General features: G+C 41.5%; 1 protein-coding gene across 12 annotated transcripts in view; it reads right to left on the bottom strand.

The window, feature by feature from the left end:
• afdna (afadin, adherens junction formation factor a) overlaps positions 1–27,894 on the bottom strand; it is a 128,713-nt gene that overhangs the window by 80,916 nt on the left and 19,903 nt on the right. For 7 of the 12 annotated variants that reach the window (XM_050059045.1, XM_050059053.1, XM_050059054.1 and 4 more), the window contains exons 2-8: positions 9,648–9,843; positions 9,409–9,521; positions 8,750–8,907; positions 8,348–8,508; positions 3,822–3,979; positions 1,191–1,275; positions 738–884 (exon numbers count right to left, since the gene is read on the bottom strand). In XM_050059045.1, the coding sequence (XP_049915002.1) occupies positions 738–884; positions 1,191–1,275; positions 3,822–3,979; positions 8,348–8,508; positions 8,750–8,907; positions 9,409–9,521; positions 9,648–9,843 (1,018 nt within the window). The remainder of the gene's footprint in view (positions 1–737; positions 885–1,190; positions 1,276–3,821; positions 3,980–8,347; positions 8,509–8,749; positions 8,908–9,408; positions 9,522–9,647; positions 9,844–27,894) is intronic. The other 5 variants (XM_050059046.1, XM_050059056.1, XM_050059057.1 and 2 more) reach the window with 3 other exon arrangements.

Genomic DNA, 27,894 nt, shown 5'->3' with positions numbered 1-27,894 from the left:
AGGTGGATAAAACGAGGTCCTCTTTTGTGACAGTTCTGCTAATAAATCAAACATTTTGTTTAGGAGCAAGTAAAAATTGTGGGCAAGCAGACTTCTAAACAGCTTACCCAGTCAAAAAACATTCAAGTTGCAGCCTGGACTAATAATAATAATGCTAGAGTTAAAAGATGCTGCCATAAATAGTTATCATTTAAAAAAACTCAAGGTAAATAATGCATTGACTAAGTGTTTCTTTTGTGGTGTATAAAACTGCAGTAACATCTGTCCCGGCAGCTTCAAGGATTCAGGATGAAGCTATAGTGTGTTGGGGTGTTGAATGGAAGTAATGCGGAGGCAGCATACACTATCATCCTCAGGTAAATGCAGCTACTTCTAAGAGCCGTCTCCAATAGAGACTTCAGCGATTCCTGACCTCCTGTGGTGACTTTTATATACTGAGGAAATCCTGCACTAGTAGGAACACAAACCACAAAAACAGCTGGAATCCATAATGCAGCCACAGGTGATTCACTCACATTAGCAGGGAAAGTGAGACAGGCTTGCCTTTGAGGAACACTGATTGTTATTTACTGTAGCTGCACTGCTGCCTGCTGGCCAACACCACTCATAACAGTGGTGTTCATCAGAATAGCTGCTGCTGCTTCTTTTACTGCTGCTGTTGTACAAGTATGTCTGATGGAGCTAAGACATCACAAATACAGGAGCAGACATCATGGTGCTGTGTGTTGCGGTCCTACCTGGGCTCAACTCTACCAGGTAAGGCAGTTTTTCGGGCGGCAGGGAGCTGCTGCTGCCCTCCTTCCCTCGCAGGCCTTTATCGTCTTTTCTTGCCTTCCTCCCCTGGTAGTCCGGGGGTCTCTTCTTCAGCTGGAACACTAGCGCTCCTAACACATGAAATAATACAAATTTTAGCATGTTACACTGGAATGTTTTTCACCAAAAGATTGTTTAGTATATGATATATGGTAGCCCATGCTTGCAACAACACTTCTCTGATCCTGTGCAACAAACGACACAACAAGAACAAGGTGAGGAGCTACAAGCAGAGTTGTAATGACTGTACGGCAACAGGAGGGGGCGGTAGCAACCAAGAAAAGAGGAAGAGTCTGAGAGAAGCATGCTGTAAATTTATTGTGTGGAACCATGTGTGTGTGTGTGTGTGTGTGTGTGTGTGTGTGTGTGTGTGTTACCTCTGTCAGCAGGCCAGTCCCTGAAGATCTGCAGTGGACACTCAGTATCATCCAGAATCACTTCCTTGCCTGACTTATCATCTTGCTGCAAAGAAAACAAACCAGAAAAACAAACTGGGTCAGCTGAGGAAACTAAAGCAAAACAAACTCCAGCAGTGACCAGCTCAGAGTTCACAGAGACGCTGTATTACAGAATGTGCTTCTATTCTTGTAATTCACAGACAGACTTTGAGATGAGAAGAAGACTTTTAATTACTATTTCAGATAGCAAAAGATCACAGTTGTTCCTAAATGTAACTATTAAATGTTTCTTCTGTGGGTGGAGGCGTGTGTAATGTGCCCATGTCAAATAATGTGTCTAAGAGATTATTCATTGTTTGTTGTCATCTCACAACTCAGGCTTGTTGCCCCTTCAAAATACACACACATAAAACATAGTCTATTCACATATTCAAATTAGAATAGAATTAACACAATAAAAACAATAAACACATAAACAAACAAAGTACTAACAGTTTGCGCAATGTCTGTCATATGAGTATTTTAAATCATAGTGCAAAAAAAACCTGATTTATAGTGGGAATGAGGAATTATAGGGTTTAAAGATAACGATTCTTAGATTGAGACGAATTTCATGTGCCATGATTTCCAAAGTTCCAAAGTTGACAATTATTAGATTGCTTGAATTATACAGTATTAGAGCTGCAATGACTAATTAATTCATTCATTTCTTGACCCCTCTATGACAGTAAACTCTGTCTTTGAGTTGTGGAAAAAATAAGACATTTGAGGACATCATCAGCCGGTTGTCAAAGCTGGGCTGTTGGTGATTGTCTGCCGCCCTCGTCGGTGCAGTGTGTCTTACACCATTGCCCCTCGTCGGCTCCTGTCTACTTCTTTTGGCCTATTCAACGTGTTGGCTCAGCGTCAGCCTTTGTGAATGAAATCACTCTGATTGGCAGTTTAGCTCAGCACACGAGAAGAAAAACGTAAGTGAGGTAAGTAAACAAAAAGCTTAAGTCAAGAGGGAGTGAGACCCAAACAAACTTGTTATATTAGGTACGTTTGTTTTTCTTGAAGCAGAAACATTTTGTGATGGTTTGTGTTATTGTTCACTGGTGCACGATCAATATGCTCTGTTCTTTCAACACTGGATTGTGTTGGAAATGTACTAACTTTCTAACCAGCATCAAGACAGTCTTCCAATTTCCCTTTTTTGAATAAACGATTACAGACTACTTATTTCTGCTGGTGTGGAGAATTATTTCCTCTCACAGGTGCAGAACGTATGTGTCAGCTGTAGGCAACTTTTCTGGCCGAGACACGGTAATGTCAGGAGACACAGCAGGGGGCCTTGGTTGCTGCTAGCTCTCTGAAGTCAGTTTGGTGTGTGTGGGTCTTAATAGACCAAAAAAATGTAGCTTTTAATCAAGAAAATTACTAACGGATTGATATTGATATACACTAAAAATACTTGTTTGGCTATTCTCAGGCTTCATAAATATTGCAAAGTTGCTGTATTTCTTTACAAAGCTGCCTGTAGTCTACAGCCATCCTACATCTCTTCATGCAGTTCAGTCTCATCTCGGTTAACACCAACCCCACCCACTCACCCCCCAAACATAAAAACACAAGCTGACATGCTACTAGCTCGAGTACTAGTGCTTATATCTCATGCTCACTAACCTAATGGACTTTCCCTGTGCTTCAGTCTCATCAGCAAATTGCTACTGACTATCAACAGTGTGTGTGTGTTTGTGTATCTGGGACAATGTGTGTGTGTGGGACAATGTATGTGTGTGTGTGTGTGTGTGTGTGTGTGGTCTCTGGAGGGTCTTCCACTGTATTGGCTGTGGGAGCAGCAGTTATTTCATATGATTGGCCGTAGCCAGAGTCCATCTGAGAGGATAGATAATGGGAGAGGCTGTGGGGAGGGCAGCCAAGTTCACTGTCACGACCACACAAACACACGCACACACATAAGACACACATATACACGCAGGCATAGAGCATCTGCTGCTGCTGTAGCACTCAGTCTGAAAGCAATTGAATTGCATTCCTCCCAAAGGTTTTAGTGCCAAGTAGCATTCTGTTTCAATCTGCCAGTCCGGTGAAGAGTGCATGCATCTGTGTGTGTTTGCGTGTGTGTGTGTGTGTGTGTGTTCTTGCGCATGTGACCGTGACCTTGGCTGCCCTCTGCACACAGCCTCTCAGAAGAATCATGGAGGTGTTTATTGATGAGATGGGAAGATAGAAGGTTGTGTTCAGTAGAGAACAGGGGAGGATGTAGGTGTTAAGAAGTGGGCAGTGGCTGGCAGCACACTCACAAATAAATTCACTTTAAATTTGGTGCAAGTCAAAACATGATGAATAAGGTGCTGCCATCACATATGGGTGCACTCGATGTGACTTGATACCTGTTAAATAGTATCCACTGCAGCTGGAAGGGCTTACAACTCACAGCGCAGGCCAAAACTTGTATTTTCCTTAAAACCACGTTCAACTTAAAACAGTTTAACTTGGCTTGACTTTAACGGGGGCATATCAAATCTGGTATTTTTGGTATGCACCGTCTATCTGAGAGGATGGATGTGTTTCATGGTGGAGTTGTAGTAAGATAAGTATAGTTACCCGGGCAATGCAGTACTCTCTGGGGTTCTCCTTCTCCAGCCCGTACTTCTCCAGCGCCTCTACCACAGCAAAGTCAGCCGTGTCTCTTGTGGAGAGCAGGATGGTTTTATACGGGATGTTGGGCTTCAGACTGTCAGCGTATATCCGCAAAGTGCCTCCTGTAGGAAAGTGCGACACACAAATTTTGTTAGTTATTGCACCCTGGTAACAAATAAAAGGCCAGATTATTATTTGCTTGGAATTTTTGAAGGGTGAAATAAATAATAAAACAGTCTTAAAAAGTTTCCATAATAACTCACAGGGTTCAAAGACAAAACAATTGTCTCTTGGTAGATAGTTTCCCCCACATATGACATACTAACTCTATTAGTATAAGCCTATGACATTTTACATTGCATAAATTAGCCTAGCAGCTAGCGGACTTTTCCTCTATTCATATAAAGCCAGGATAAATCACACAGAAGATTTCAGCTGCAATTTCGTGGGGTTTTTATTGTTTTTACATTTTATTGTTTCTTGTCTCTGAAATCAGTGTAAAAAAGCTTCACTGCCGCTGAGGGAAATGGTTTTCAGACAACAAAAACAAACAGGAGATCCACGTCGCTGAGACACAGTTTAATACATTTAGCATCATACTTGCGTTTGGCCATGTCGTTAGGCTAGTTTGCTGTCTCTGTAAAGTAGCTGTCTCTTAGTCACTCCAGTTGGAACCACTGGCATAAGCTACAGCGTACAGTAAGCAACTACGCAGAGACAGTTTAACATAGTAAGTATAAACCTGGCTCAAGCCATTTCCCCAACACTTTTTGTGTTTTACAAGTGGAAAAGTCTCTTTAACGACATTCAAACCACAGGACACAAACCGTCATCCAAACCCAAAGAAATGAAGTTAACATAAGGCAAAGAGAGGCGTCTCTTGGTTCCCTTTTAGTACAAAAACTAAAAAGTTTTCCTAAAGTTAAAATTACATTCACACAGTGTTACCTAATTTTGCCAATCCACCATGATCTGAACATAGTATGTCTTCCTCAGTAATCCACTGCCAATGACAGGACAGTGGCCTGGGCATGGATCCCAACAATGTTCTGTACAGGGACACTGAGTTGAACATACTACACATAACAGGAAATTTAAAGTGCTGAATTACATTTTTCCTTGTAAAAAGCAGAAGCAATAGGTGGAAGGGACTGCCTGTGGTGCTCATAAAATACATATAATGTACCACGCCGAGCCGTGTGACCGTGATGTGTCAACTGGAAATGATCACCTTCGTAAAACCCGCAAGGGAGTCTTCAGCAAAGCAAACAGGGTTTTGAGAAGCATTACATAAAATGAGCTTGTTTAAAATAGCATTTTCTGCTGGGAGAACGTCATTGTCTGACCACAAGCCATCCTGTCCCACCGTGTGTGTGTGTGTGTGTGTGTGTGTGTGTGTGTGTCTACCGTATGTGGACAGTGGTGAAAGCTGTTTTTAGAGTCAGTTCACTGGTCCATCTGTCTGTCTGGCAGAGTGATTAGGTAATGCTTGAGTCACTCATCGAACCAGCCAGCGTGTTTGTTTCATTCATTCAACATGTACGTGCAGTATGTCTTTCTGTGTGTAAACATGTCAGCGTGAGACGTGCCCACAACATATGGTCTTCTCTGGACCAGCTGATGAAAACTGAAAGATCAGGTAAAATATATACTAATATTTTATCAATAGTAAAAAACGTGACTGTAGGGCTGGGCGATAAAACGATAGCGATATCTATCGCGATAGACATGTGATCGATATCAATAGAAAATACGTTCGATAAAACGTCTAATAAAACAGGAAGAAAATCACCGTCCTGAACAGCAAGGCATTCTGGGGGATGCAGTTCCAGCGAGGGCTTCAGCCTCGCTCCCGGCCCAGCTAAGCAAGTTTGGTTGCATGAACAAACTCACTCACTCACTGCTTGTAACGTACGTAACGTTCCAATATCCTGTTGAGTGAGACGCACACTAGAAGTTTCATGTTTGGTTGCGCCTTCGTGCCTCGTGTCTGCAACTCATAACAAAACAGTGAAAGGAGAAAATAGGCTCGTTCGAGATGAACTGCGCCTTGCCTGGAAAGTAGACGAGAGCAGGCAGCTGCAGCAGGGGGCGGTGACAAAAAGCCGCGGTGAAGTCGGACAGTTTCCCGACAGTTTCCAGCAGCCTTCAGTCCGTACAGGAAGTCACAGACACACTTACATCCTGTCTGGAATGATGTCAATTCATTAAAAAAGTGATCAGACCCGTATGTCAGTTTGCTTTCAGTCTCCAGTTGTTTTAATTATGATAGATTAATTTATTAAAATGCTTTAAAGGGGATCTGTAGTTTATGTTCATGGTTTATCCTCCATTTGACATGAATTCTCCTGTAAATCAGCATCACATCAGTTTGCTGCTGTAGAGCAGACCTGTCCCCTCAACTACACAGGCTAAATAAACAGTGTCTGACTATAAGGTTAATATTTTCAGAGGAAAAAAAATACAAGACAACAGTTTTCATTAAGGCTCAGTCAGATACAGCCAGGGCTTCACATCTGTACACATGTTATTTTAAGTGTTAATATACAGTAGACTCTGTCTAGGAAAGGTCAGTTCGCCAGTTTGGCAGTACTTCAGAATTAACCAGTATATTTATTTATTTTATTTTTCATGGTTATGTTGACCTCTTTTTCCCCTGTGTTCGTTTGTTCATTACTGAGGAAAGGTTACATTTAAAATAAAAGTGTTTAAATTTAAAAAAAATTTCTTCTGGTCCTTATTTCAAATAGGTTTTAAAAAATTCAATAATTATCGATATCGACTGATATGAAACACTTATATTGTGATACATTTTTCAGCCATATCACCCAGCCCTACGTGACTGTCTAGTTTCTATTCATTTCTTTATACAAGAGCTTCAGGTGGTGATTACAGCTGCAGAACACCCCTATCAGCTGCATCTTTGAGCCAAGCTCACAGATTAGTCGAGCTCTGTCACACTGGATAAGAAGTAGCACTGAACTGTGATGTTCAGGGTCTCCCTGCAGATTTTCTCTAGAGTTCACGTCAGGTTTTGCTGAAGCCACACAAGGACATTCACACTTGCTCCGAAGCCAAACCAACTCTGAATCTTTGCATGATGTCATACTCACTCTGAGAGAAGGTTTTTATATTTGGCTTCACTTATTGTTCCCTCAATCCTGACCAGTTTGTCAGCTCCTACTTGCTGTAAGGAGTTACTATATATTCCACCAATGCTGTGCTACTTAACAGGGATGGTGTAAGCCAGGTGATATGTGCCACTTATTTTTGCCAGGTTCAGTACTCTTATTGGTAGGGATAGGTACTGAAACCTGATACTAAATGAGCCCTGGGACTAAATTATCAAAGACTGTAGTACTGAGAAGTACCGACATTAACAGTTCTTTTATCAAATCTTTCTAACATTTTGGTTCAATTTATTATCATGCTGCAGCCTCTCACCTTCATTCTGTGCTGGGGCTGACCTCCTCCACATACATAGACACAAACATGCACACCCACACCCACACGGATTGAAGTCAGTGGCTTTGTTAAATACTTGATATATATTGGTGAAACACGGTTCTACGGTCTGTTATTTCTAAATAGTAGACAGCTGCCATGAATAACAGGCTGTTGTTTTAGACACAGTTCTGATCATAGACGCTTACTGGGAAGCAACAAAATCATTTCGAAATCAATAACATCATTTATCAAAATCAAGATTTTGTGCCAAGTCATCGATCTATTTAGTAAGCAGCCATGTAATAAGCAGGATAATATACAGTGAGTGGGTCATTATTGCCACTCTTAAGGGTGATTCAAGACCTTCATTAAAGGGTTAGGGTTGATTTCTCGCTAATGACCCACTTGTTGTACATTATCCCTTACGTAAGTCTTGGTTGGTAAACTGCTTCTTCAACCTCTGGACTGTCCAACTGAGCAGAACACCAGTTCTATTTGAATTGCTGAACTAATCAGACATGTGGCAGACCATTATATATGTTTTACTCAGACGTTACTTAGACGTCTAGCTTCACTGCCATACAGATCAAATTAGCCGAGTGTTGCAGAGATGGTTGTCTTTATAACACATTTTAAAATGTCTGCAGAGATGCTCCGGAGCTTTTAAAAATAAGTCATCAAGCTCTTCATTACTTCCTAGACTAAGACCCCCATCGTGCCCAGGTGCAGCATCTGGGCCCAGAGCCAGCTGTAGGAGAAGTCTTGGTGGTTTAAAACTTCCTCTAAATCATAATAATGAATCTCATTAAGCTTCAGGGAGTGTTCCTTATACTCTTATCTGGATCTATGCCTCAACAATGGTGAAGTCATTGGCTTGTTTTTTTCTCTGACAGCTACTGTGAATTATGAGAGCAATAAGACTGTGATCTATGCATGACTGGATGGACTGGAGAGCAGCTCAAGCTGGGTTTGGCAGAAAAGGGACTGGATACACGAGTAAACAAGACGTGTTGAATTAGGGGGGCAACAAACAGTTTCAGTACCTGAGTCGGGCCTCCCATCACTGCTCATGAACTCCTGCATGCGTTTCTCCAGCTTCTGCTGACGCCTCCTCTTCATCACCACCTCTGGGTTGGAGATTGTCCTAGTAAAGCTGGTCTCCGGCATGTCCTTATAAACCTCTGCTGCCAGACGACTGTTTTCTCTAAACCACAGAACGAGGAAGAAGAATGATGAGGGAGAAGATGGAATAAGTGAAAAAAAGAAGAAGACAAATGGAGGAACAGAAAGGTCGAAGTTTAAATCTCTAATTCTTTCCTCTTTTGGAGCCTTCTGTGCTTTTCTTGGCATTATAAAAAAAACAAGAACCTCTCCAAGGACTGAGAGGATGTAAGGGCAGGACAGAAAGATGGATGACTGTGAGTGTGTGTGTGTGTGTCTCTTACCCGTCCTCCCGACTGAGTGCCTGCTCGTCTCCGTCGGGGATCCGCGCGAACTCCTTCTCCCTCTTCTTTTCCTTCTTCTTCTCCTTTTTGGACAAAGTCCTCTTGAAGTTCTGGATCACTCCATCCTTCTCCTTCTCTGGACCATTACTCTGACTCTTCTGGTAGAGAGGGGATGAAGAGTTAATGATGTGGTCTCAGAAGCTTTAATGTAGTCTTAAACCTTATTTTTTTTTATGTCTTCTTCAGTTAGTCATGTCCTGCATTTAATAGAATCATTTTTGACAGACAGACAAACCAAACCAACCACAAACCACAAACCACAAACCAAAAGTAAGGACAAAATATGATCAAAATAATCTGTATCATAAAAATATTGCTAGTCAAGGTTGTTAAAACTGGGATAAAACCACACCTCCTACATTAATCGAACCCCCTTCAGGCCTGGAGGCGTTTCCCATAGTGACAGATACCTCACTCGGTTATTAGAGAACCGGGGTTACCCTGGTAACCTAAAGTTATCTACATCAACAACATAAAAATGTCTCCAAATACCAAGATATGTCCAGATATGTCAGATAAGGCATGTTGTTTTACTCTGATGGATGAATGACTGGATGAGTCAAACATGTTAACAGACAACATCAGACAGAGCAGCCGACCTTGGGAAGGATGTCGTTCTCGTTCTTCAGGACGAAGCGTCCTTCTCTGTCGTCTTTGTTCCAGTTCAGCTGAACAACCAGAGGCTTCTCGTCCAGGTCCAGCTGACGCTCTTCTAACACACAGAAAGACACACCAGTTTATCTGACAGTCAGTTACGTCAAACTAATATAATTTCTCATGTTAAGATGTTGGCTTGGTTGTGTGGGTCGACCCCTTATCGCCACTCTATGGGACTCACCGCCACTGACATGGACTTCATACAGGGAGTACTTTGGCGAGGAGAGCATCCTCATGTCTGGTCTGAACTTCTCAGCTAACGTTTCTATGACATCCTGTGTTGTCGCTGTGCTGGACACTCTGATGCACTTGGTGGCAAAGTTACCGGCAACCCGGTCCTGGAAGTAGAACCGCATCACACCGTGGAACTCTAAGTCCTGTTGAAAAGACAGAGAGACTGCTTGTTAATGTTTGCATGCAGACTATAACCCATTTAATATGAATATTAGTTCAGACAGTATATTCATTTAACAAGCCAAATTATTCAAATGCTCCTTATTCATTATTTTTACATTATTAATAAACGGAGCACAGTCATTATTAACGCAGGACTGTGCAGTGAAACAACTGCTCAGCAGCCTTGACTGTCAACAGAGGGGAGAAGTACTATTGGCTGAGAGCCAGGAAGTGGAGTGTATCAGCAGGTTGTGTGACGACAGAAAAAGAAAACTGTTGCGTCATTTGCTGACCTGGGTGTCAAACCACATACAACAACTTTTGTGCACTAAAACCGCCTTTAATAAGACTTTTTCTTAAAAACAGGCAGTGCACTGTAATTACCAAAATTTCAGAATTATTTTTGAAAAATTCTCATGAAGTTTTAAGGAAAGAACCCTGTAACTGGTATACATTATGGTGAAAATATGCATTGCATACACTTCCAACTGATTACTTCCATTTACTCTTTCTAGGAAATTACGGTTTTCCCTAGAGTTACGACCAAATGACACAGTTCTTTCCAGACAACCTCCTTACTTTCTGGCCTGTAAAATAAAACCTTACTATTTATTGTGTTTCAGCTTTATTATCTGTTGTATCACACACACACACACACACACACACACACACACACACACACAGAGGCTCAAGCACAGCCAGTACCAGTGCTGGATGTGAAAGCAGCAGGCTGAAATAGACACCCGGGGCTATCTACACAGTAAGTGTATGTATGTGCAAATTTATTGCCTACATGTTGACATTTCCCTCTGCACATAGTCTACTATAGAACAGAAATGTCTTCAACATCACACACCCAGTCCTGCTATAATCATATGTAACACAGTGCTGACACAGCAGGTGTGTGTGCGCAATCGTTAAGCTTCAGCCGTAAAACCGGCCTCGTATTTTATTGTAACTGCCATTAAAAAAAGTCTTAGAAAGCCTTAGATCTCAGAGGGAGCTTGTAGACGTTAAAAAGCTAGTATGTGCTCAAAATTAATAGAGGACATCATCTCACTCTCAGGAAAAAACAAATCCCGAGCAGGAAAGAAAGGAATGCTGTGCAACACCAGTGAAGTCAAACTGGATGCTTTAACTAACGAAGTCATGCAGAAACAGCCATGTACAAAATAAAGGAAACACAGTCCCAATCTGAGGCAATCAAACACCACAATCTATAGCTCATACACTTGCATACATATCTCTAAAATAAGAGGCATAGGTAGCCGGGACTGTGTTCATGTTACTGTGTCCATCCCCTGAAGGGCTTTTGAATTAAAATTGGGCCTGTAGCTGATGACAAAGAAAACTGTGTCCTTTTCCCTTCAAGTTCTCTGAGATTGCATTTCATAAGACTTAGTTCTTATTCATAATGTCAGAGGAGGATGTTGTGCCTTGAAATGCAGCAGCGGGAAAACCCTAACTGAGGATCTTGTACGACGTAGGTATCTCTCCTGTCAGGATGCCAACAAAGCAATTTTGAATTTGAATTTTAAAGAGAGACCTTGCCAGCATTTCAGCACAGTAGACAACCGGCCAAACGACTTAAGGTGACAGATCAAATGAGTGCGTGTGTGTGTTTGTGTGTGTGAGACAGAGAGACGGAGCAGGGTGATTTGAGGCAAAGGTTTAAACTAGATTTAACTAGATTAATTCTACACTGTTAAAGCCAGTGGCCTCCTTCTCACATACATTCACACAGTTAAGAGGAGATGGTAGGAGGATGCGAAGGCCGACTGATTCATAAATGTGAGTAAGGAACGACAGTATGAAAAAACAGGGAGAGACTGCTTTTTTTTTTACATGAAAGACAAAACTTTCTTCTATTTACCTCCCCCTTTCTCCCCCCTGCCCATGTTTGATAGAGACACAGTCAGGCAGAGTGGAAACACTGAGCGTAGTTTCGATAGGCAAGGGTGGAGCCGGGAATGTGTGTGTGTGAGTGTGTGTGTGTTGTGATTTACTGTTGGAATGTGGGTCATTGAGGGTTGCCGTTGTCAAGCTTGCGTAACCGTTGGTAACTGTTACTGTGGAGACACTAGTCCACTTGGGTTCAAACAAAGCCCAGCTAAGAGCCAGCAGTGGATAATTAACACACTGCCCAGTACAACCACAGCCTTTTGGGCCACCTTTTGGACAAGTACAACCACATGTAGTTCAAGTGCAGTGCACCAGGACTACTCCCCCATTCCTTCAGGAGTCTGACAGACCCACACCGCCAGGTTCTAGTCCATACCCACACCCTCATGTTCATGGCACAAGTCCAGTCTTAAGCCCACATTTTTTCGGACCATGGCAAACTCCTAAAACCTCAATGCCTTTGTCGAGCTCTACACTCCTATCCCTCCAGAAAATAGCCCAGTGCAACTTCCCTGCATTGCTAGCCAAAGCCCAAACCATAGACTATATTATAAAGATGGATGACATGACAGCTCTCCAGCTGTGTGTGCCAATCGGTGTGCTCACGATCAATGGTTCTGGTCATGATTTGTCTGACGGGTGTACAGACGGGAACTTGATACTGCTGAGATCACTGCTGCTGAACTCTGGCGCCAAAGGACGTTACCATCAAAAGATGGCAGCAGCTGTATCTGGGATATTTTGACTTGTTTTTGTACAGTGGGAGTAAGAGGAGATGCGTCCTCCATTTTTATATACAGTCTGTGGTTCAAGCCATCATATATCTAAGCCATAATCCAATCTCACGCTCCCATGCATTTAGACATCAACACAACTGTCCAGTTCTAACAAAAATAATAACAAATTTACGAGATCTCAAGTCCCATATGACAACCATATTCCCCCATACTTCCGAGACATAACGCACTCCGAGGACGCACCTATCTCCGAACCACTGCCCAGTCCTGTGTTCCCTTGCTTTAAGGCCATGGTCCAGTCCAAGTCTATATTTCCACACCATAGTCCAATGACACATCTCCATACATGCAGGCCGTATCTTAAGACCTACAAACCCATACATCAGGGCCATTGTCCAGTTCTAATAAACATACAAAGTTACTGAAGCTGTAGGATGAAATGGTTAAAAAACAAAATAAACTTATATAATTCAGGTCTACACACCAGTAAGTCCATACAGCTTTGCTGCATGAAGTAAAACACTGGACCTACCATAGATAGTGTAACCATAATTAGATGCATGATGTAACTGCTGCAAAATGCAACTTTTGGACAAGTTCACACTGATAGGGGCAAGAATATATACACATTTACACACAAATATTATTCGGTAATAAATATGTTTGATGTTTTTTGCAGTTCAAGACGACATCAAATTGACCACAACATAAAAACTTTCAATTTTCAACTACATTCTGACCAACCTGAGTAAGACAAACCTCTTTTAAGCTTCTTCTTCTTCTTCTATGCTACCATGATAATATATAGAGATTAACAATTAACTACAGCAAACATCGCCATGAGGACTTTGCATCATATTTGAATGAATGCCACACAGAAAAACATGATAACAAATGTGATTGTGAAGGGTGGGGCATGTCTTCTAAGCTATAACAATTAACTGAATAGTACAACAGTACAGTAAAATTCATTTTAAAGAGCACAAGCCTGACCTGTGACGACATTTTTAGCTTGTTTGTTTGCAGCTTATTGAAGCATGTCAGGTAAATGCTCAAAGTTGCAAAATATAGAAATGTGAGGGGTGAGAACAAGGACAAACTGTTTAGTTTATCCTTTCTGCAGCTTTCATTTCAATAATCCTTAACAGCTTTTTTATTTCGCAAACAGCACACAGTCTGACATGAAATGCTAATGCAGCAGCATGTCACCAAACACAACAGCGGCCCAGATAAGACCTGCGACACGCTGCCTGTCAAACACACACTCACTTATTTCCAGTCAAGTCGAGGCACAGAGCTATCAACTGAGGTTTAGGGAAGTCTTTGATGTTGGACTACTACTGTCACTGTGAGAATGTGGTTCTATTACTAGGTCAACATGTAGTATGTGCACACACCTCTGTCTCTGTAAGCCTAATTATCTAAAGTATAATTACTATGTGTATGTTAGACCTGTATACGGTACTGTAGTGTGTGTGTGCACCCTAATCCTCCCTCCTCGCAGTGCCAGGCAGGGGCATCAGCGAAGGAGAGAGGGCGCTCAAAGATACCTGTGACTAAACTTGTGTGACAGGATTATTTATGACACACATACACACACACAAAGTAGGGCAAAGTTGTAGATAGCTGTTATCATGTTAGATAAAACCTGACGGAGACCAGGGAGGGAGAAAGTGTGTGCTTCTTTAAGTGTGTGCGTTCAAGCCGGTGTTGGTGACATACTGTTTATATTAGCCGCTTACTGATATCTATTTGTCAGTAGGGACGTCTGCCGATAAAAGTTTTAGTGATTTACTCTTTCATAACCCTGAACAGAAATGCATTTAAATCCAGGACAGTCAGTGAATCAGCCGGGCCGATAAATCGATCAAGAATTAATCAATGAAGGAACAGTGTCTCCATTACAGTACAGTTTGTCAATCTGAGCACACAGGAAGGTTTATTTTTCAACAGTTAAGCCACCCACTCTGTAAATATGTTTAAATTTAAGAACTCCTTATAACTAAAAAAAAAGGTTTTAAACTCTATATCTATATTGGCATTATGCTCAGAAGCTCACAGTGGCTAAAACAGGGTTTTTGTTTTATTTTGTGGCACTACTTTAAGTCCTCCTATTAAGCATTTGTAACAAAATTAATCAATCTTTAAAGACAGCATACAGTTTCTGGAATTTAAATTCTAAATGACAGGTATCTGTAATCCGATATCAGTCCATCCTCAGTAGATACTTCTCCCATGTTCCCTTTTAAGGTCTCAAAAATCCCTTCCATCTAGCACATGCCATTTTCTCTATTACATAAATCCACTCACACACAAACAGCTCATCCGTAAAAGTGCACGTGTGTGTGCCTCAAGTGTGAGACAATGTGTGTGTGAGACTAGAGAAAGCATGCTGCATGAGAGATAAACCTGACTTCAAAATCCAGCCATCGTGCTCTCTGAGTAACGCCCCAGAGTCAAAGGTCTCCCAGAGGAGAGGTCGAAGGTCACGTCTGTGTTCCTGTGAGAAAGTGAGTCGACTTCTCTCTCTGGCTGTAAAAACCAGATCCCACCTGGTGCCTGTCTCTCACACGTGTGTGTGTTTCAGGAAAGTGAAAGTGGCAGATTAAACTTTAAGCAGATGTTAGTTTCCTGCTTGCAGTGAATTTGAGGTGTGTTTTATTGCACTACACAAAACATAAAACTGTAAATTGCTGTGAATAATATTCAAATCTGAGAGAGCTAATTTGTTTATATATTACCCTTTCATTACCACACTTCCTGGGGTTTTACTGAGTAACTTCACAGCTCCTGACAGTGGAATGTTAGCATGGAAATAGACACGGGAAGGAACTGGAAATAGTGTTCGGCTACCGCTGAGAAACTGTCACATAAATCACATTGGTTATAATGTGCTCACTGCATTACACTGCTGGAATTACTTCAGTGGGCTTCCTTCGTATTGTTCCCATTTGCCTTTATAAAACTTTTTTAAAACTTAACTGTTTTTTTTGGGGAGTTTTTCCTTATCCGCTGTGAGGGTCATAAGGACAGAGGGATGTCGTATGCTGTAAAGCCCCGTGAGGCAAATTGTGATTTGTGATATTGGGCTTTATAAATAAAATTGATTGATTGATTGACTTTAACACAGCAGATGTAATTCAGTAACAGCAGCCACTATTCATGAATGTTGAGTCCAGGTATCTATGTCAAATACAGTGAGGAATAAAGGTGGGAGTGACAACATTAAGACCACTGGAAGCGGCTTGCTTGCAAAAAGGGAAAATATTTATTAAAGCCTCAGATGTGCAAACACACACACACGAGACAAATAAAATGCTGCCCGAGGAGGAGCACTGAGCTCAGAACATGCCGTCTACCTCTCAGCATGTTGTGTTACAGCCTTTCTAATGTTCGTCTTTTGCTCCGTGTGCACTTTTGTTGATTCATCCTCAGAGGCTTTGAGAAGTGTTTGCACTTTCTGCAAGTGAGGAGTTTCCAATTGTGTTGTTTGTTCAAGCTGGTATATGTGACTGTTCCAAAGGCGATGACAAAATGCAGAGGGATACTATGCTACTGAGTACTTTCCAAGCAGAGAGACAATGAGCCAGTTTACACTTGTTATTAACATGCATCTTGGGTTATCCAATCACAAGTGGAAAGCTTTACGTCTGTCTGTTTACACCTGGCATTAGAATGTGTTTCCATGGGGTGCCCCGTGGCTTAGTAGGTAGAGCAGGCGTCCCATATACTGGGCAATGGCCTACCGCAACAGCCGCAGTTTCGATCCCAACATGTAGCCCTTTGCTGCATGTCATCCCCCTTCTCTTCCCCCTTTCACACTTAGACTATCCTATCCTGTAAGACAAGAAGCCAAATGTCTCTCCACATGTCTCGAGTGACCACTTGTGACCGGATCACTTCCCTGCTTGATATGCAAATAAAAATGTGCATCATTTCTGTTTGTTAAGACCGAATGCATTGTTTTTTGTTTATCATGAGACAAGCCAGAGCAACCCACAGTCCCTCAGCCTCACCTGCTGAGACTATAACTGCTGCAAGAGTGTGAGCTCTGTGACAAGACTAGCTGTTAGCATCTCACAGCTAACGTTACTGAATGAATCCGCTTTTACGTCTGGAACCTCCCGTCTACAACGGGCTTGAGATGTGCCCGCGCTGAGGACTTGGCTCAGAATCCAGACTCTCTTATCCTGAAATTCCTTAAGGAATTTGATCCAATTTGATTCGGCGGTGGGAACCTCTTGCGACCGCATACCTTTGACGTCGACCCCAGCAGGATTCGAACCCTGCATTCGAACCCCGCATGGAAGACGAGTGCTCTAACCACTCTTCTAGGGAGCCCCCTTACTGAACCCATTAATAACAGTTTAGTAACGTTAGTAAAGTTTAGTCACAGCTAACGTTACTAAACTGTTATTAATGGGTTTGATAACTAATTCAAGCCTTTTCGGTGATGGTGTGGGTTAGTTGGAGCCGTTCAACAGCTGCTGCTGTGTTAGTTCGTGCTAACCGAGCAGACATTGAACTGAGAGCTCACCAGGAGGAGAGCGGCTCCGGAGACGGTCCTTCATCACTGAGTCTAGCCTGTGTAATGGCAGCAACAAAAAGTTTTTTGAAGTCTGACAAGCAAGGACATCAGCAGAGTTAGTCTTTCACTGTAGCCCAAGACAAATTAGCATACACACACTGCTGAAAGACTGTGGCCATATGTGGCCCAGACCACCTTTGCATTTCAAGATGCTTTCAGGAAGCACTGGATGCATTCACGCCTGTACTTAGAGCGATCCACTTGTGATCCAATCACCATACACGTATGTTAATACCAGATGTAAACCAGGCCAATGTTGTGTCTTAACAGCACCACATTTACTGACTGACACTTTCAATGTTTGACTGAAATCTCTTTCTGAACTAACAACTAAATTCTGCTGATTTACAAACCCTATTTAACCTTGATACAATCACCTTCATGAGGAACCCTTCTTGTCGCCCACTTGACTGACCAAAGCACTTCATCACGTTCAATTACCACTTCACAGTTATCGGCCACCATCTCCACACTCTCTATCATGTCTCATTTACGCTTTTATCAGTCTCCCACATCTCCTTTTCACTCTCCTTCTTCCAGGTAAAAGCAGCAAGCCTCCAAAGCCATTTCTAAACCCTGGCTAAATACACACAGCTTGGGTATATTTGTGTGTGTGTGTGTGTGTGTGTGTGTGTGTGTGTGTGTGTGTGTGTGTGTGTGAGAAAGTGGGGGAGTGCTGGGTGGGGGGTTATCAGGTGTTCAGGAAACTAACCAGAGCTCCATTTCCCAGAAGGTAAACCACTTTTGGCCTCCAGTATGACGCTTCTGTGCAGACACTGAGCATAGCTGCATGTCTGAGTGAATTCTGGTACAAAGGTAAGATACTATTACTACCATTTACTGTGCTACCAGTCACAACTGGGCTGGACAATGACTCAAAAGCTCTGTTTACTGTCTTTCAATACTGTGATAAATCAGTCTTAACATAAACAACTCTAATGGAGGCACAAGTTTCATGGGGGAAAACCTAAATGAGACATGAAACAAATTCATGTTTAACAATGATGAACTTTGCCAATCAAGTTCTGTTGCTAAAACAGAAAATTGAAAACAGCTAATTTGTTTAATTGCTTAAATGTTAAATCTGTTAATTCAGAAAAGGTATAATAAATATCTTACTGTATAATTCTGATGTGTCTCTAAATACATGTGCTAAATTTGCAAAGCCTGAATAGCCAGTGCCTGCTGTGCACATAATAAAAATTAAACTGGATTACTTTCTGTGGGTTACAGATTTAATAATACCGTATTTCAGCTCATGCAGAGAAGAAAAATACAGTAATTAAAATGTTCCCGAAATACCAGCATTATGCAGCACGGCTCTGACAAACACATCAAGTAAATACCAATCAGGTTTTTGGCTTTTCATTTGGATGTTGACCTTGAGAGGAAATGAGGAGGCTACAGAGAAATCTAAAAGTAAAACTTTTGCACACCTGCAGGTGCATCAGAGAAGAACATGTGGCGGCTATAGCAGAACAAAGAGCTCCCACACACTGTCTTCTACACTTGCAATTACAAAAGACTAATTAGAAACAATGTTTCAGTACAGAGACATTCAACAGATTTTTAACCTGATACAACAGAGACGTGCAACAAAGAATCCTAGCTAGAATCAAACTGTAGATGTTAACCTCTAGGTCTCCTGGGGGCCCAAACAAACATTTACTTCAGCGTGCTTTCACACCAGCCCTGTTTGGTTCGGTTCAATCAAACTCAAGTTCGTTTGCCCCCCAAGTGCAAATCGTTTGGGCAGGTGTGATCACAGCAATCACATTCGGGTGCGGACCGAGACCTTCTTGAAGAGGTGGTCTCAGTCCAGTTAAAACCGAACTCTGGTGCGGTTCGTTTGTGGTGAGAACGTGTTCTGACCTTGATCTGAACCAACTGCAGTCACATGACACATTGTTTGGGTTAAACATGAGCATGTTACAGTCCTGGAGGATTATTAATGTGCACCTCCTCCTGTACTGCCTTAATATGCACATTCAGCACATCCAATGCATCAAAACATTGTTTTCTAGTTGGAGCCGCGCCTCGTTTTCAAACTGTATGGTTTGACTAAAATGAACAATGACAGCAATATAGTCCACGATGACCAGCGCTAAAATCAACCTGCGTAGTTGTCCCTCCATTGTGACATTAGAAAGTGTCACATTTATCTTGCAAGTGTTCTCTGCTTCAACGTTTTGTTTACTTCCTGGATTTTTCCCGCATGGAAATTACAACCAATAGAGAGCAGCTTTCTCACACAAGGCATTTTATCTGGTCCGCTTGTAAATGCTGCCGTGAGAACATGAACCAACTCTAGGCAATTATGCAACTTTGTAATAAAATAAGTCCCTGATTCGGACCAAAGCAAGACAACTCTAGGTCTGAAAGCACCCCTAAACTCAAATGAAACCTAGCTCCAACCTGAAGGCCAATCAGCAAGTATTTACACCATTAGTTTCCACCTGAGCAACTTTTAGATTTCAGATAATAAGAGCTGGACTTAAAAACACTCATGGTTTTTCATTTCATTGCACACCTGCAACATTAAGCAATTGCAAGTTCCTGCAGGCTTCAAGCGCTCTATAAAAACAATCAATTAATTTAATAGGGATAATGCTCAATGGGATGTGATGGTAATGCAATATGAAAACAACTGAAGACTGTAAATCATTTCCTTTAACAAAGACATGGCCCTCTGGCTCTTGAATAAATGTCCAATCTTGAGGCAGGGTCTCACTCTCTTTTGACGTTTTTTTAAATCTAGTTTTGGGCATCTTCTCTCTATTTGGGAGGGAAATGGGAAATAAAACTTTTCGCTGTGTTTATGAGGCATTGCAGCCCCAAAACACCACACTGTTCTAGGCAGTATGTGGCGCAGTGTGGTTTTTGTGTGATACCAAAACCACAGCTCAGTTTCTCACCCATAAGTATAAAGTTTTCCTTATACAAACACCATATTTCTCTTGTACTGATACTGCAACCCTGTGTTAAATTAAAGACAAATACTGGCAAACCAAAAAGGTTAAACCTTAGTTTCCATGGAGACACTGAATATTTGAATTTGGATTTTTTTTTGGTATTGAAAAGATGAATTTAAAGAGAAGGGAGGAGAGGGGCTTTCTGGATGATGGCTGTTTGAAAATGAGAATAGATTCCAGCTGCTGTGCGTCATCTTAGTCTCCTCCACACACACACACACACACACACACACACACACACACACACACACACACGAACATGAGCCTAATAAAATGAACTGAGTTCCTGAGTCAATATTGTTGCAGCCCCACCTGCAGTAACATGGGGGGATTCCTCCCTAAGCCTGTGTCTAAGGTCAGCTGGACCGAGGTTTTAACTCAGATGTGGGGAGGGGAAACTCATCCCACATCAGATCCCAGTAGAGGCATTTCAAAGACATCACACATACCGACAGGAGACAGAGGAAAAAGAAAGGAGAGGAGGAGAGGGGTGAAGACAAAGAATCCCATCACATGAAGCGGGAGAATTACTTTACCTCTTGCTTTAAATAGCTAAAGGATGCCAGGCTTACAGCACATTATCCACAGTATCAAATATCTCAGTGGTACTTGCAGTTGCAGATGTATCAACAGAAATTGGAGTCCAACTCATGTCTTACTTTGTGTTTTAGATTTTAAAAGGGTTGATCACACAGCCTCAAGCAAAACAAAAGGTTCAGAAACAAAACTGTCTATCTACAGGTTTGAAAAAACATACGTTTCCAAGACCCATTTCAGTCTGCATCAACTGAATTTAGGGTCAATAAGGGTCTATAAATGGTATTCAAAATAGAGAGAACATAAGAACATTTACAACAGGACATTGATGTTTATGACATTGGCTGTTTCATAAAATCAAGGGTGCAGATGCTGTTAGTAATGTATCTCTATTCTGCTTTCTTCCAAGAAGAAACATGCTGTGCAAAAAAAAAAAAAAATCATTACTGCTTGATGAAGTTATGAGGCCCCAAGGCATTTTATGCAAATGCTGACCTTGCGAAGACCTTGAATTTTAATAAGCCTGTTTTCAAATTGTCTAAGGGTCTGCAGATATCCTAAGGTTACATTTAACATGAACAACTTTGCTTTTAACAGCAAAACAGCCTGTTCAATGTCCAACAATCTAAGCACATAAAAAATGACAGATTTGACTACACAAACCATAGATTGTCTACAGGGACGCAATGATCCAAATTGCCAGGTTGGTATTTGTGCCGAAACTGAATTTATTAGGTGAAACTGGTATCGGACAGATGTGACAGATGCACAATAGATTAGGCTTCTTTGTCAAGGTCCTTATACTTATTCACTTGGTCTCATCAGATCTCCAACTTTGTTTTCAAAGCCACAACAATTACTGGCCTCTTGTTACCTTACATAAAAATGATCCCATTCAGTTCAACACAGTGAGGTATACAGATTTCAATCTGTGGTAAAAAGCATTGTTATCAAATGGGGTTGGGTATTGTTTGGGTATTTTCCAGTGCTTTTAAAAGAATACCAGTGCTTAAATGGTGCCTGAATTGATACTTGGAGAAAAGAAGCTTAAAACAACAGCCAACGACATTAAAGAACAGCATTTTATATTGCAAAGGCAAATTCGAAAGTCTTCATTGGGACTGGGACCAGTGGGTCATGTCACATAGGAACCAGTTAGGGATGCACCGATCTGATATCTGGATCGAATATTGGCCCCGATATCATCAAAATAGATGGATCAGGTTTCAGAAAATGCCACCTATACCTGAGGTGATCCTTTCCCTTTAAATCTATTGCGACGTGGGCTACGTCATAAGTCATGGAGCGAAGGAGAGAATCTGCTGTGTGGAGGTATTTCACACTATTTCAACTGCTGTTGCACAATTGTTTATTTTTTGTTAAAAATAAATAGTTCATCATTGCATTCATCTGTTTCATCTTGTTTCATTTTATCTTAGGAAGAACTGTGTAGTCATCAATGCCTGATGCCTCTAGTCTTTTCTGTTCTACATGTAAAGGTATATAGCTTTTTAGGTCAACCACGGTATTGGATCGGTATTAGGTATTGGCTGATACTCAAAGCCACAGCATCGTGATCGGTATCGCAACTGAAAAAGCTGGATAGGTGCATCTCTAGAACCAGTGCCATATTGGCATGGGGTTTCTGTACCCAACCCTGGTATCAAATGGGTATTTGCTATGAGAGTTATTGGGACAAACACTGGTGAAGACAAAGTGTCAAATCAATACATTCCTAATTATTCAAAATCCTTTTTAACAGTTAGGCTTATTCAATGACAGAAGAAACTATGACTGGACATTTGGAAACAGTCAACCCTCAAACATTTAACCAGAAGGTGGTTGTAAGATAAACAGTGATCTTTAACTGCTAAACTGGTTTGTAGACTACAAGATGTGAGACACATTCTTCCATTCAAACGTTTTCATGTCATGAATCACTAAACAGACCGGTATCAGAGCACATACCACCATGATCTGATCAGATCCTATCAGGGGAACAGATGGAGGAGACCTTGAGTTGTTGCTGATTTATTGCTGACCTAGCTGTCCATGGAGAGACACATCCAGTTAGAATGAAACCTACGAACATACTATAGACACTCCCTACACAGATCTCTTGACCAGCCAAATACTGTAGTATTAAAACAAAGCAGTTCTGTCCTGTAACCACATCTTAGTCAGTACTGAGATGGTGACAGTACCAATCTGGAATGACTTGTTTCACTGAATTTCCTGCAGAACCAAAACAACCTGAACCACCAGGAAAAACAAAGGGAGGCAGCGAAGGGCTGTTGTTTTATGAATGAAAAGACTAAATGCACACATTTCCTCTGTGGCTGCAAAGAAAAGCCTCTTTGTTTCAGGTGAGTTTCTGCTTCGGTATCGGCCAGTCCAGCCTCCAACCCCCCCACCCCCTTCCATCCAGCTCGCCCTGTCATCCTGACAGAGCGAGGCATTGTGGGAAGGTATGGTATAAATCGTCTGGACCAGGCGGTGACGCCTGGCCACAAATCAGACCTGCTCGCTGCCTCAACGACTCCATAAGCAACCCACAAGGATCAAGGCTGGCAGGTAACTGCATGGAAGGAAATCACTGTGTGTAAGTGGGTGTGCAATGAGTGCGTGTGTGTGTGAGGTAAGTGCCCGCTGCAAGGCCGTTAAGAGCTGATGAGTTTGTGTCCTGTCTTCCTGTCTCATTCATTAGTACACACACGTACACAGACACAGAGTAAACCCCACAGGTGCCATGAGACATGATGCATAGCCGACATGCCTGTCAACATCACTAACAGTGTTGTTTAAGATGTTTCATTACCTAAACATGTCTCCTTAGACACACCTTGTCTCCTTGTTATTCATCACCTGTAAATGTCATCGTTCTGAAGCCAAACAATCTCAGAAACTTTGAAATAAAGCACTTTGTTTTCGTTTTGTTGTTGGGTTCTTTTTTCTATTTTCTATTTTTAACTGTTTATATGTTCAAAATAAAGCAATCAATCAATCAATCAATCACTTTGTTTTTGCCCATTTTGGCTGGAAATTCCCTAAAACAACTTTTATATCATAAGACATAAACTCTCCACTGAAACTAATTCATGTATGCATATTCAAATAAGTTGTAAACGCACAAATATGACTACTATTGGACACATATGTCAATCAAGTAAGACTGAAACCTGAAGTCCAAAATGATGCCTTCAAATTTCTTGTCCAACCAAAGACATTCAACTTACAATGAAATAACACAAAGTCAGACAACCCTTACTTGCTTGATAACTGACTTAAACGTTTAACTAACGATCAACATTTTTGTTAATTAATGCTGACTAATGGTTTCAGCTCTAAGTTAGAGCATAATTCAAACTACTGATGGGGGGGTAGAGGTGTCAGGGCAGTGTACAGACGTCTCCACATGTGCTCCACTCATATTCGACAACTTTATAGTTCATCTGTGAGGGAATTTATTGACAAAATACACTGGAGTAGTCTCTGAACATTAACTGTTGTGGTACTAAATTAGCCATCAAAGCAACAGCAACACAAGCCATCAGGACTATGCCTGCCCTAAATACTAGCAACTGGGAGTATTGTGCAGACTACTGATTGGGACTTGGGATGATCTATTCTTTTTTTTTTAGCTTTGACGGGATGCAAACACACACACACACACTCGCACACAAACTCTGTTAATAAGTAGAGGCCCAGGCTGCTGACCATCACAGAGCGGCCATTGTTCCCCAATGAACATCACTGGTTCAGCTCAAAGTTAAGACACAAAAACAACACAGCATGGTTCTGCTATTCCAAGCTGGATGTGCAGAAATGCACAATGTGCTGGTGCCTTCAAAAGGTCTTTGTTCCCAAAATCTGAATAGTCTTTAGGTGCAGTTAGAAGAATTTAGACTTTCAATTATGCAATTAATGGCTGGCAAGAAGATGTGGACCTGATGACCTGATTTATTTTATTTATTAAGAAGAAAAAAATGTCTCAGATATGATCTCATATGGTGGAAATGCTGGAGTCTGATTTATAACTAGTTAACTAGGATTAATTATCGCAGACAACTGGACAAAAAGTGTGGAGGTTTACTGAGCCGATTAACACAGCTAAAAAAAATAAATAAAAATAAAATAAAGTACAAGCCAATGTACAAACTACTTGACCTAAATAATAACAGTACTTCTGTTAAAAATACAGACTCAGGGCAATATACTACACTGTCATACATATGGCATACTTATGTTGACTTACAGGTGAAACTAATGCAAGTAGAATGCACATCATCATGACCTCATTAAGAGGAGACAGGAAGACATGGAGAAAGTTAAGTAAACAGCATTAACAGAATACAGACATGGGACCAGGCAAGAAAACTGGGAGATGTCTCACTAAGATTATGGGTGTGAATCTCCAGGCACCTCATGATTCGATTATGATTCAGAGGGTTAAATTCGACTATAGAAGGATTATCGATGCATCTTGGTGCATCAAAAATTTTGATGTCTATACATTATTTATTTTTCTCGCTGTGTGACAACTTGCTACTTTTAAAACATAGTATACTGTATTTGTGGTGATCCATAATTACATAAACATGAATTTACCTGGATACAGAATGGCTCTTGTTCAGGTCCATTTTCCCTTCAAACTTGTAGCCAAAATGTTTCCATACTTGAGCTTTAATGTCAGAGGTTGCCGGCTGGATTGTATCCATCTGTGGTTGCTTACGCTAATCTTTTGTGGGATACTGCATACTCTAATATGTCACCTGAAATTGTGGTGATGGTCTGCAGCCTTAAAAAGTTTACTGCACTAATGAATTAATTTGAAAGCACCAACTCTGTCTCCTGCCTGTGTGAGCATAACCAAATGATGCAGCATGCTCAGCTGTGTTGTTTTAATATCTCCAGTAGTGGTGCGCAGCCTTTGTTGTATGTTACTTCCAGCCCTTTTTAAACAGGAATTGTGCAAATTTGCAGGAAAGCCCAATCAGTCTTCTTTCAGCATTGGCAGTATAAAAACAAAATCAGGGAGTGCGGCAAAATGCCGCCTGCCTACTTTTGTTTATACAGAATACGCCTTTTTCGGGCAATGGGGGGCGTGAGCAAGTAACAAAACGTGTAGCTCAATGTGTAATGTAAACAGCCTTGTTCCGAGCAAAGCCGCGGCTGGTCAGTCCTTCAGCGATTCTCTCATAAATTGGCCCGTCCTTCACTGTTCCCGTCATTTGACGGTTAATGGCCTCTTCATTTGCGAGGACAAGGAGGGCGCGCAATTCCTTGTCCGGCAACCAATCCGGCTCTGTCTGTCTAAACGTTTGCAGCTTGCCGGCAAAACGGCCCAACATTCGCCGAAAATCTGGCAGTGTAAAAGGGGCTCAAGACACTGAGCGGACTGGGTGCAGGGTTTTTGAAGTGAAACAAACTGAGCATTTAGTTATTTTCTTCACCACAGAGTCGGTTTAGGTTGTTTAATGCTACAGCATGTGTTGGTCAGCTGGTCTTGTTTGATTACATTACTGCTAATCGCTGCTCCGCTCCGTTAACATTAGTCTCTGGGTGACGATGTAGAAAATATTCACAATGTACTTTGCATTCGCCTCGCAAATGTAATTATTTAGACATTAAGTTAAAACATGCTTACTGTTACTGTTACATGTTGACTTTTGTGAAGATGAATTACAAGTTAACTTCAGCATGTCTGCATTGTAGACTGTCTGGATGCTGCCCTCCTCTCACAGTTGAGCTTAGCCTTTTTCGTTTTGTCAACATTTTATTAATAAACATTTAGAAAGTTGATCACTGACATTTTGTCCACATCTGCATCATGATGCATCTAAGAATCAATTATCTCCCCCTGACCCACCCTAAGATAGGATGACATATACCAATAAAAACAGGGAAAAATCAGGACTAAAGGCATGTTTATATGGCGATGACTATTTTAAGCTCTTTGTTTTTTGGCACTAAATTGGTCAAATCCTAGTATAATGAATGCTGCTCATTAGTAAATGCAATCCGAAAATATCAGCATAGTATTTGCATCAGCCGTGACAAAGTCATATCAGCTTAACTGTGGTGGAAACGTTGAAAGCGAGAGTCAGAAACTAACTGGATAATGAGAGGAAGCATTCACTTCTGCTCCATTTACTGATATTTTCGCTCTCATTCTCAGTAACTATAAAAGAAGAGAGAGGGACAGAGAGAGAGGGAGAGAAAATAGAGACTTCAGAAAAAAGCCAGAAAGGTCACACATGCTTCTGGGCGTGTTTGTGTGTATCTGTGTGTGTGCATGTGTGCACAAGAAAGATCAATAACAGTCTGCAGTGGTTTACAGGGGGGCTGGTTAAACACGGCACCTTGTGATCAGGGCTATGGAGTTACACACGACACATGCGTGCACACACCGACGTGAGCACAACTGTGACCTTAGCAGGCGTTTTTCAAGGTCCCAACGTGCAGAGAATAGAGAAGCTCTCTTAGTGAAGCAGTGGGCACACATGCACGGACACAGACACACAAACACACTCGGGATGAGGCGTTGAATTATGCAGGTCCGCCCACATCTCTCTCCCTCTCTCTCTCAGCCTTGGAGTGACTTTGGTGCAAACAGGGGGAGGAAGTAGTGACAAACTATGAGACTGACCAACAGACCAAAACAGTCAGACAGTAACCCCATCTGAGGCTGACATCAGGATGTCTGCACGTCCAGGTTCTTTTGATCACCTACTGAATATCCAAGGCCTCAACAGTAATTAACTGCACTTTAAAGTAGCCTTTAAAGCCCTACTCACACAGGACTAGTATTATCTGGGGTCCTCTTTAGATTTTTAATAACCACAGAGGTCGCCTGCATGCTTAATCCTGTGTGAATCTGCTATGTCGCTAATCTGCAAAGCAAAAATTCCATCACAAATTAGCTCAAATTCAGAGGTCATCTGATAATATTAGTCCCTTGTCATTGGGCATCTCAATAAAACAGATCCTTTAAAAGGACTTTACTGTGTTTTCCCTCACTCTGTAAGTTAATAAGGCTTCAGTAAAAATTGTTAATGAAAACTTTGATAGCATTTTGGGTACAAATTCTGAAGAATCACTCAGCTGCTCAGCCTGAAGACCAACTTGGAGATGGTGCAGTGAGTCACAAAACCTGAATGAAACATAGATTTTGTTGTTGACAAAATCACAGCCCAAGTGCTTTCACTTTCCCCATATCTCACGATCTTTATCAGCAGTTTGCTCAGATGTGAATGAACTATACATGTTTACATTTTTGTCATTATTCTAGGAGAC

The sequence above is a fragment of the Epinephelus moara genome, chromosome 12, assembly GCF_006386435.1.
Source record: "Epinephelus moara isolate mb chromosome 12, YSFRI_EMoa_1.0, whole genome shotgun sequence".
NCBI lineage: Eukaryota > Metazoa > Chordata > Actinopteri > Perciformes > Serranidae > Epinephelus > Epinephelus moara.
The sequence above is the reverse complement of the archived record's forward strand: the minus strand, read 5'-3'. Positions and strand labels throughout refer to the sequence as shown.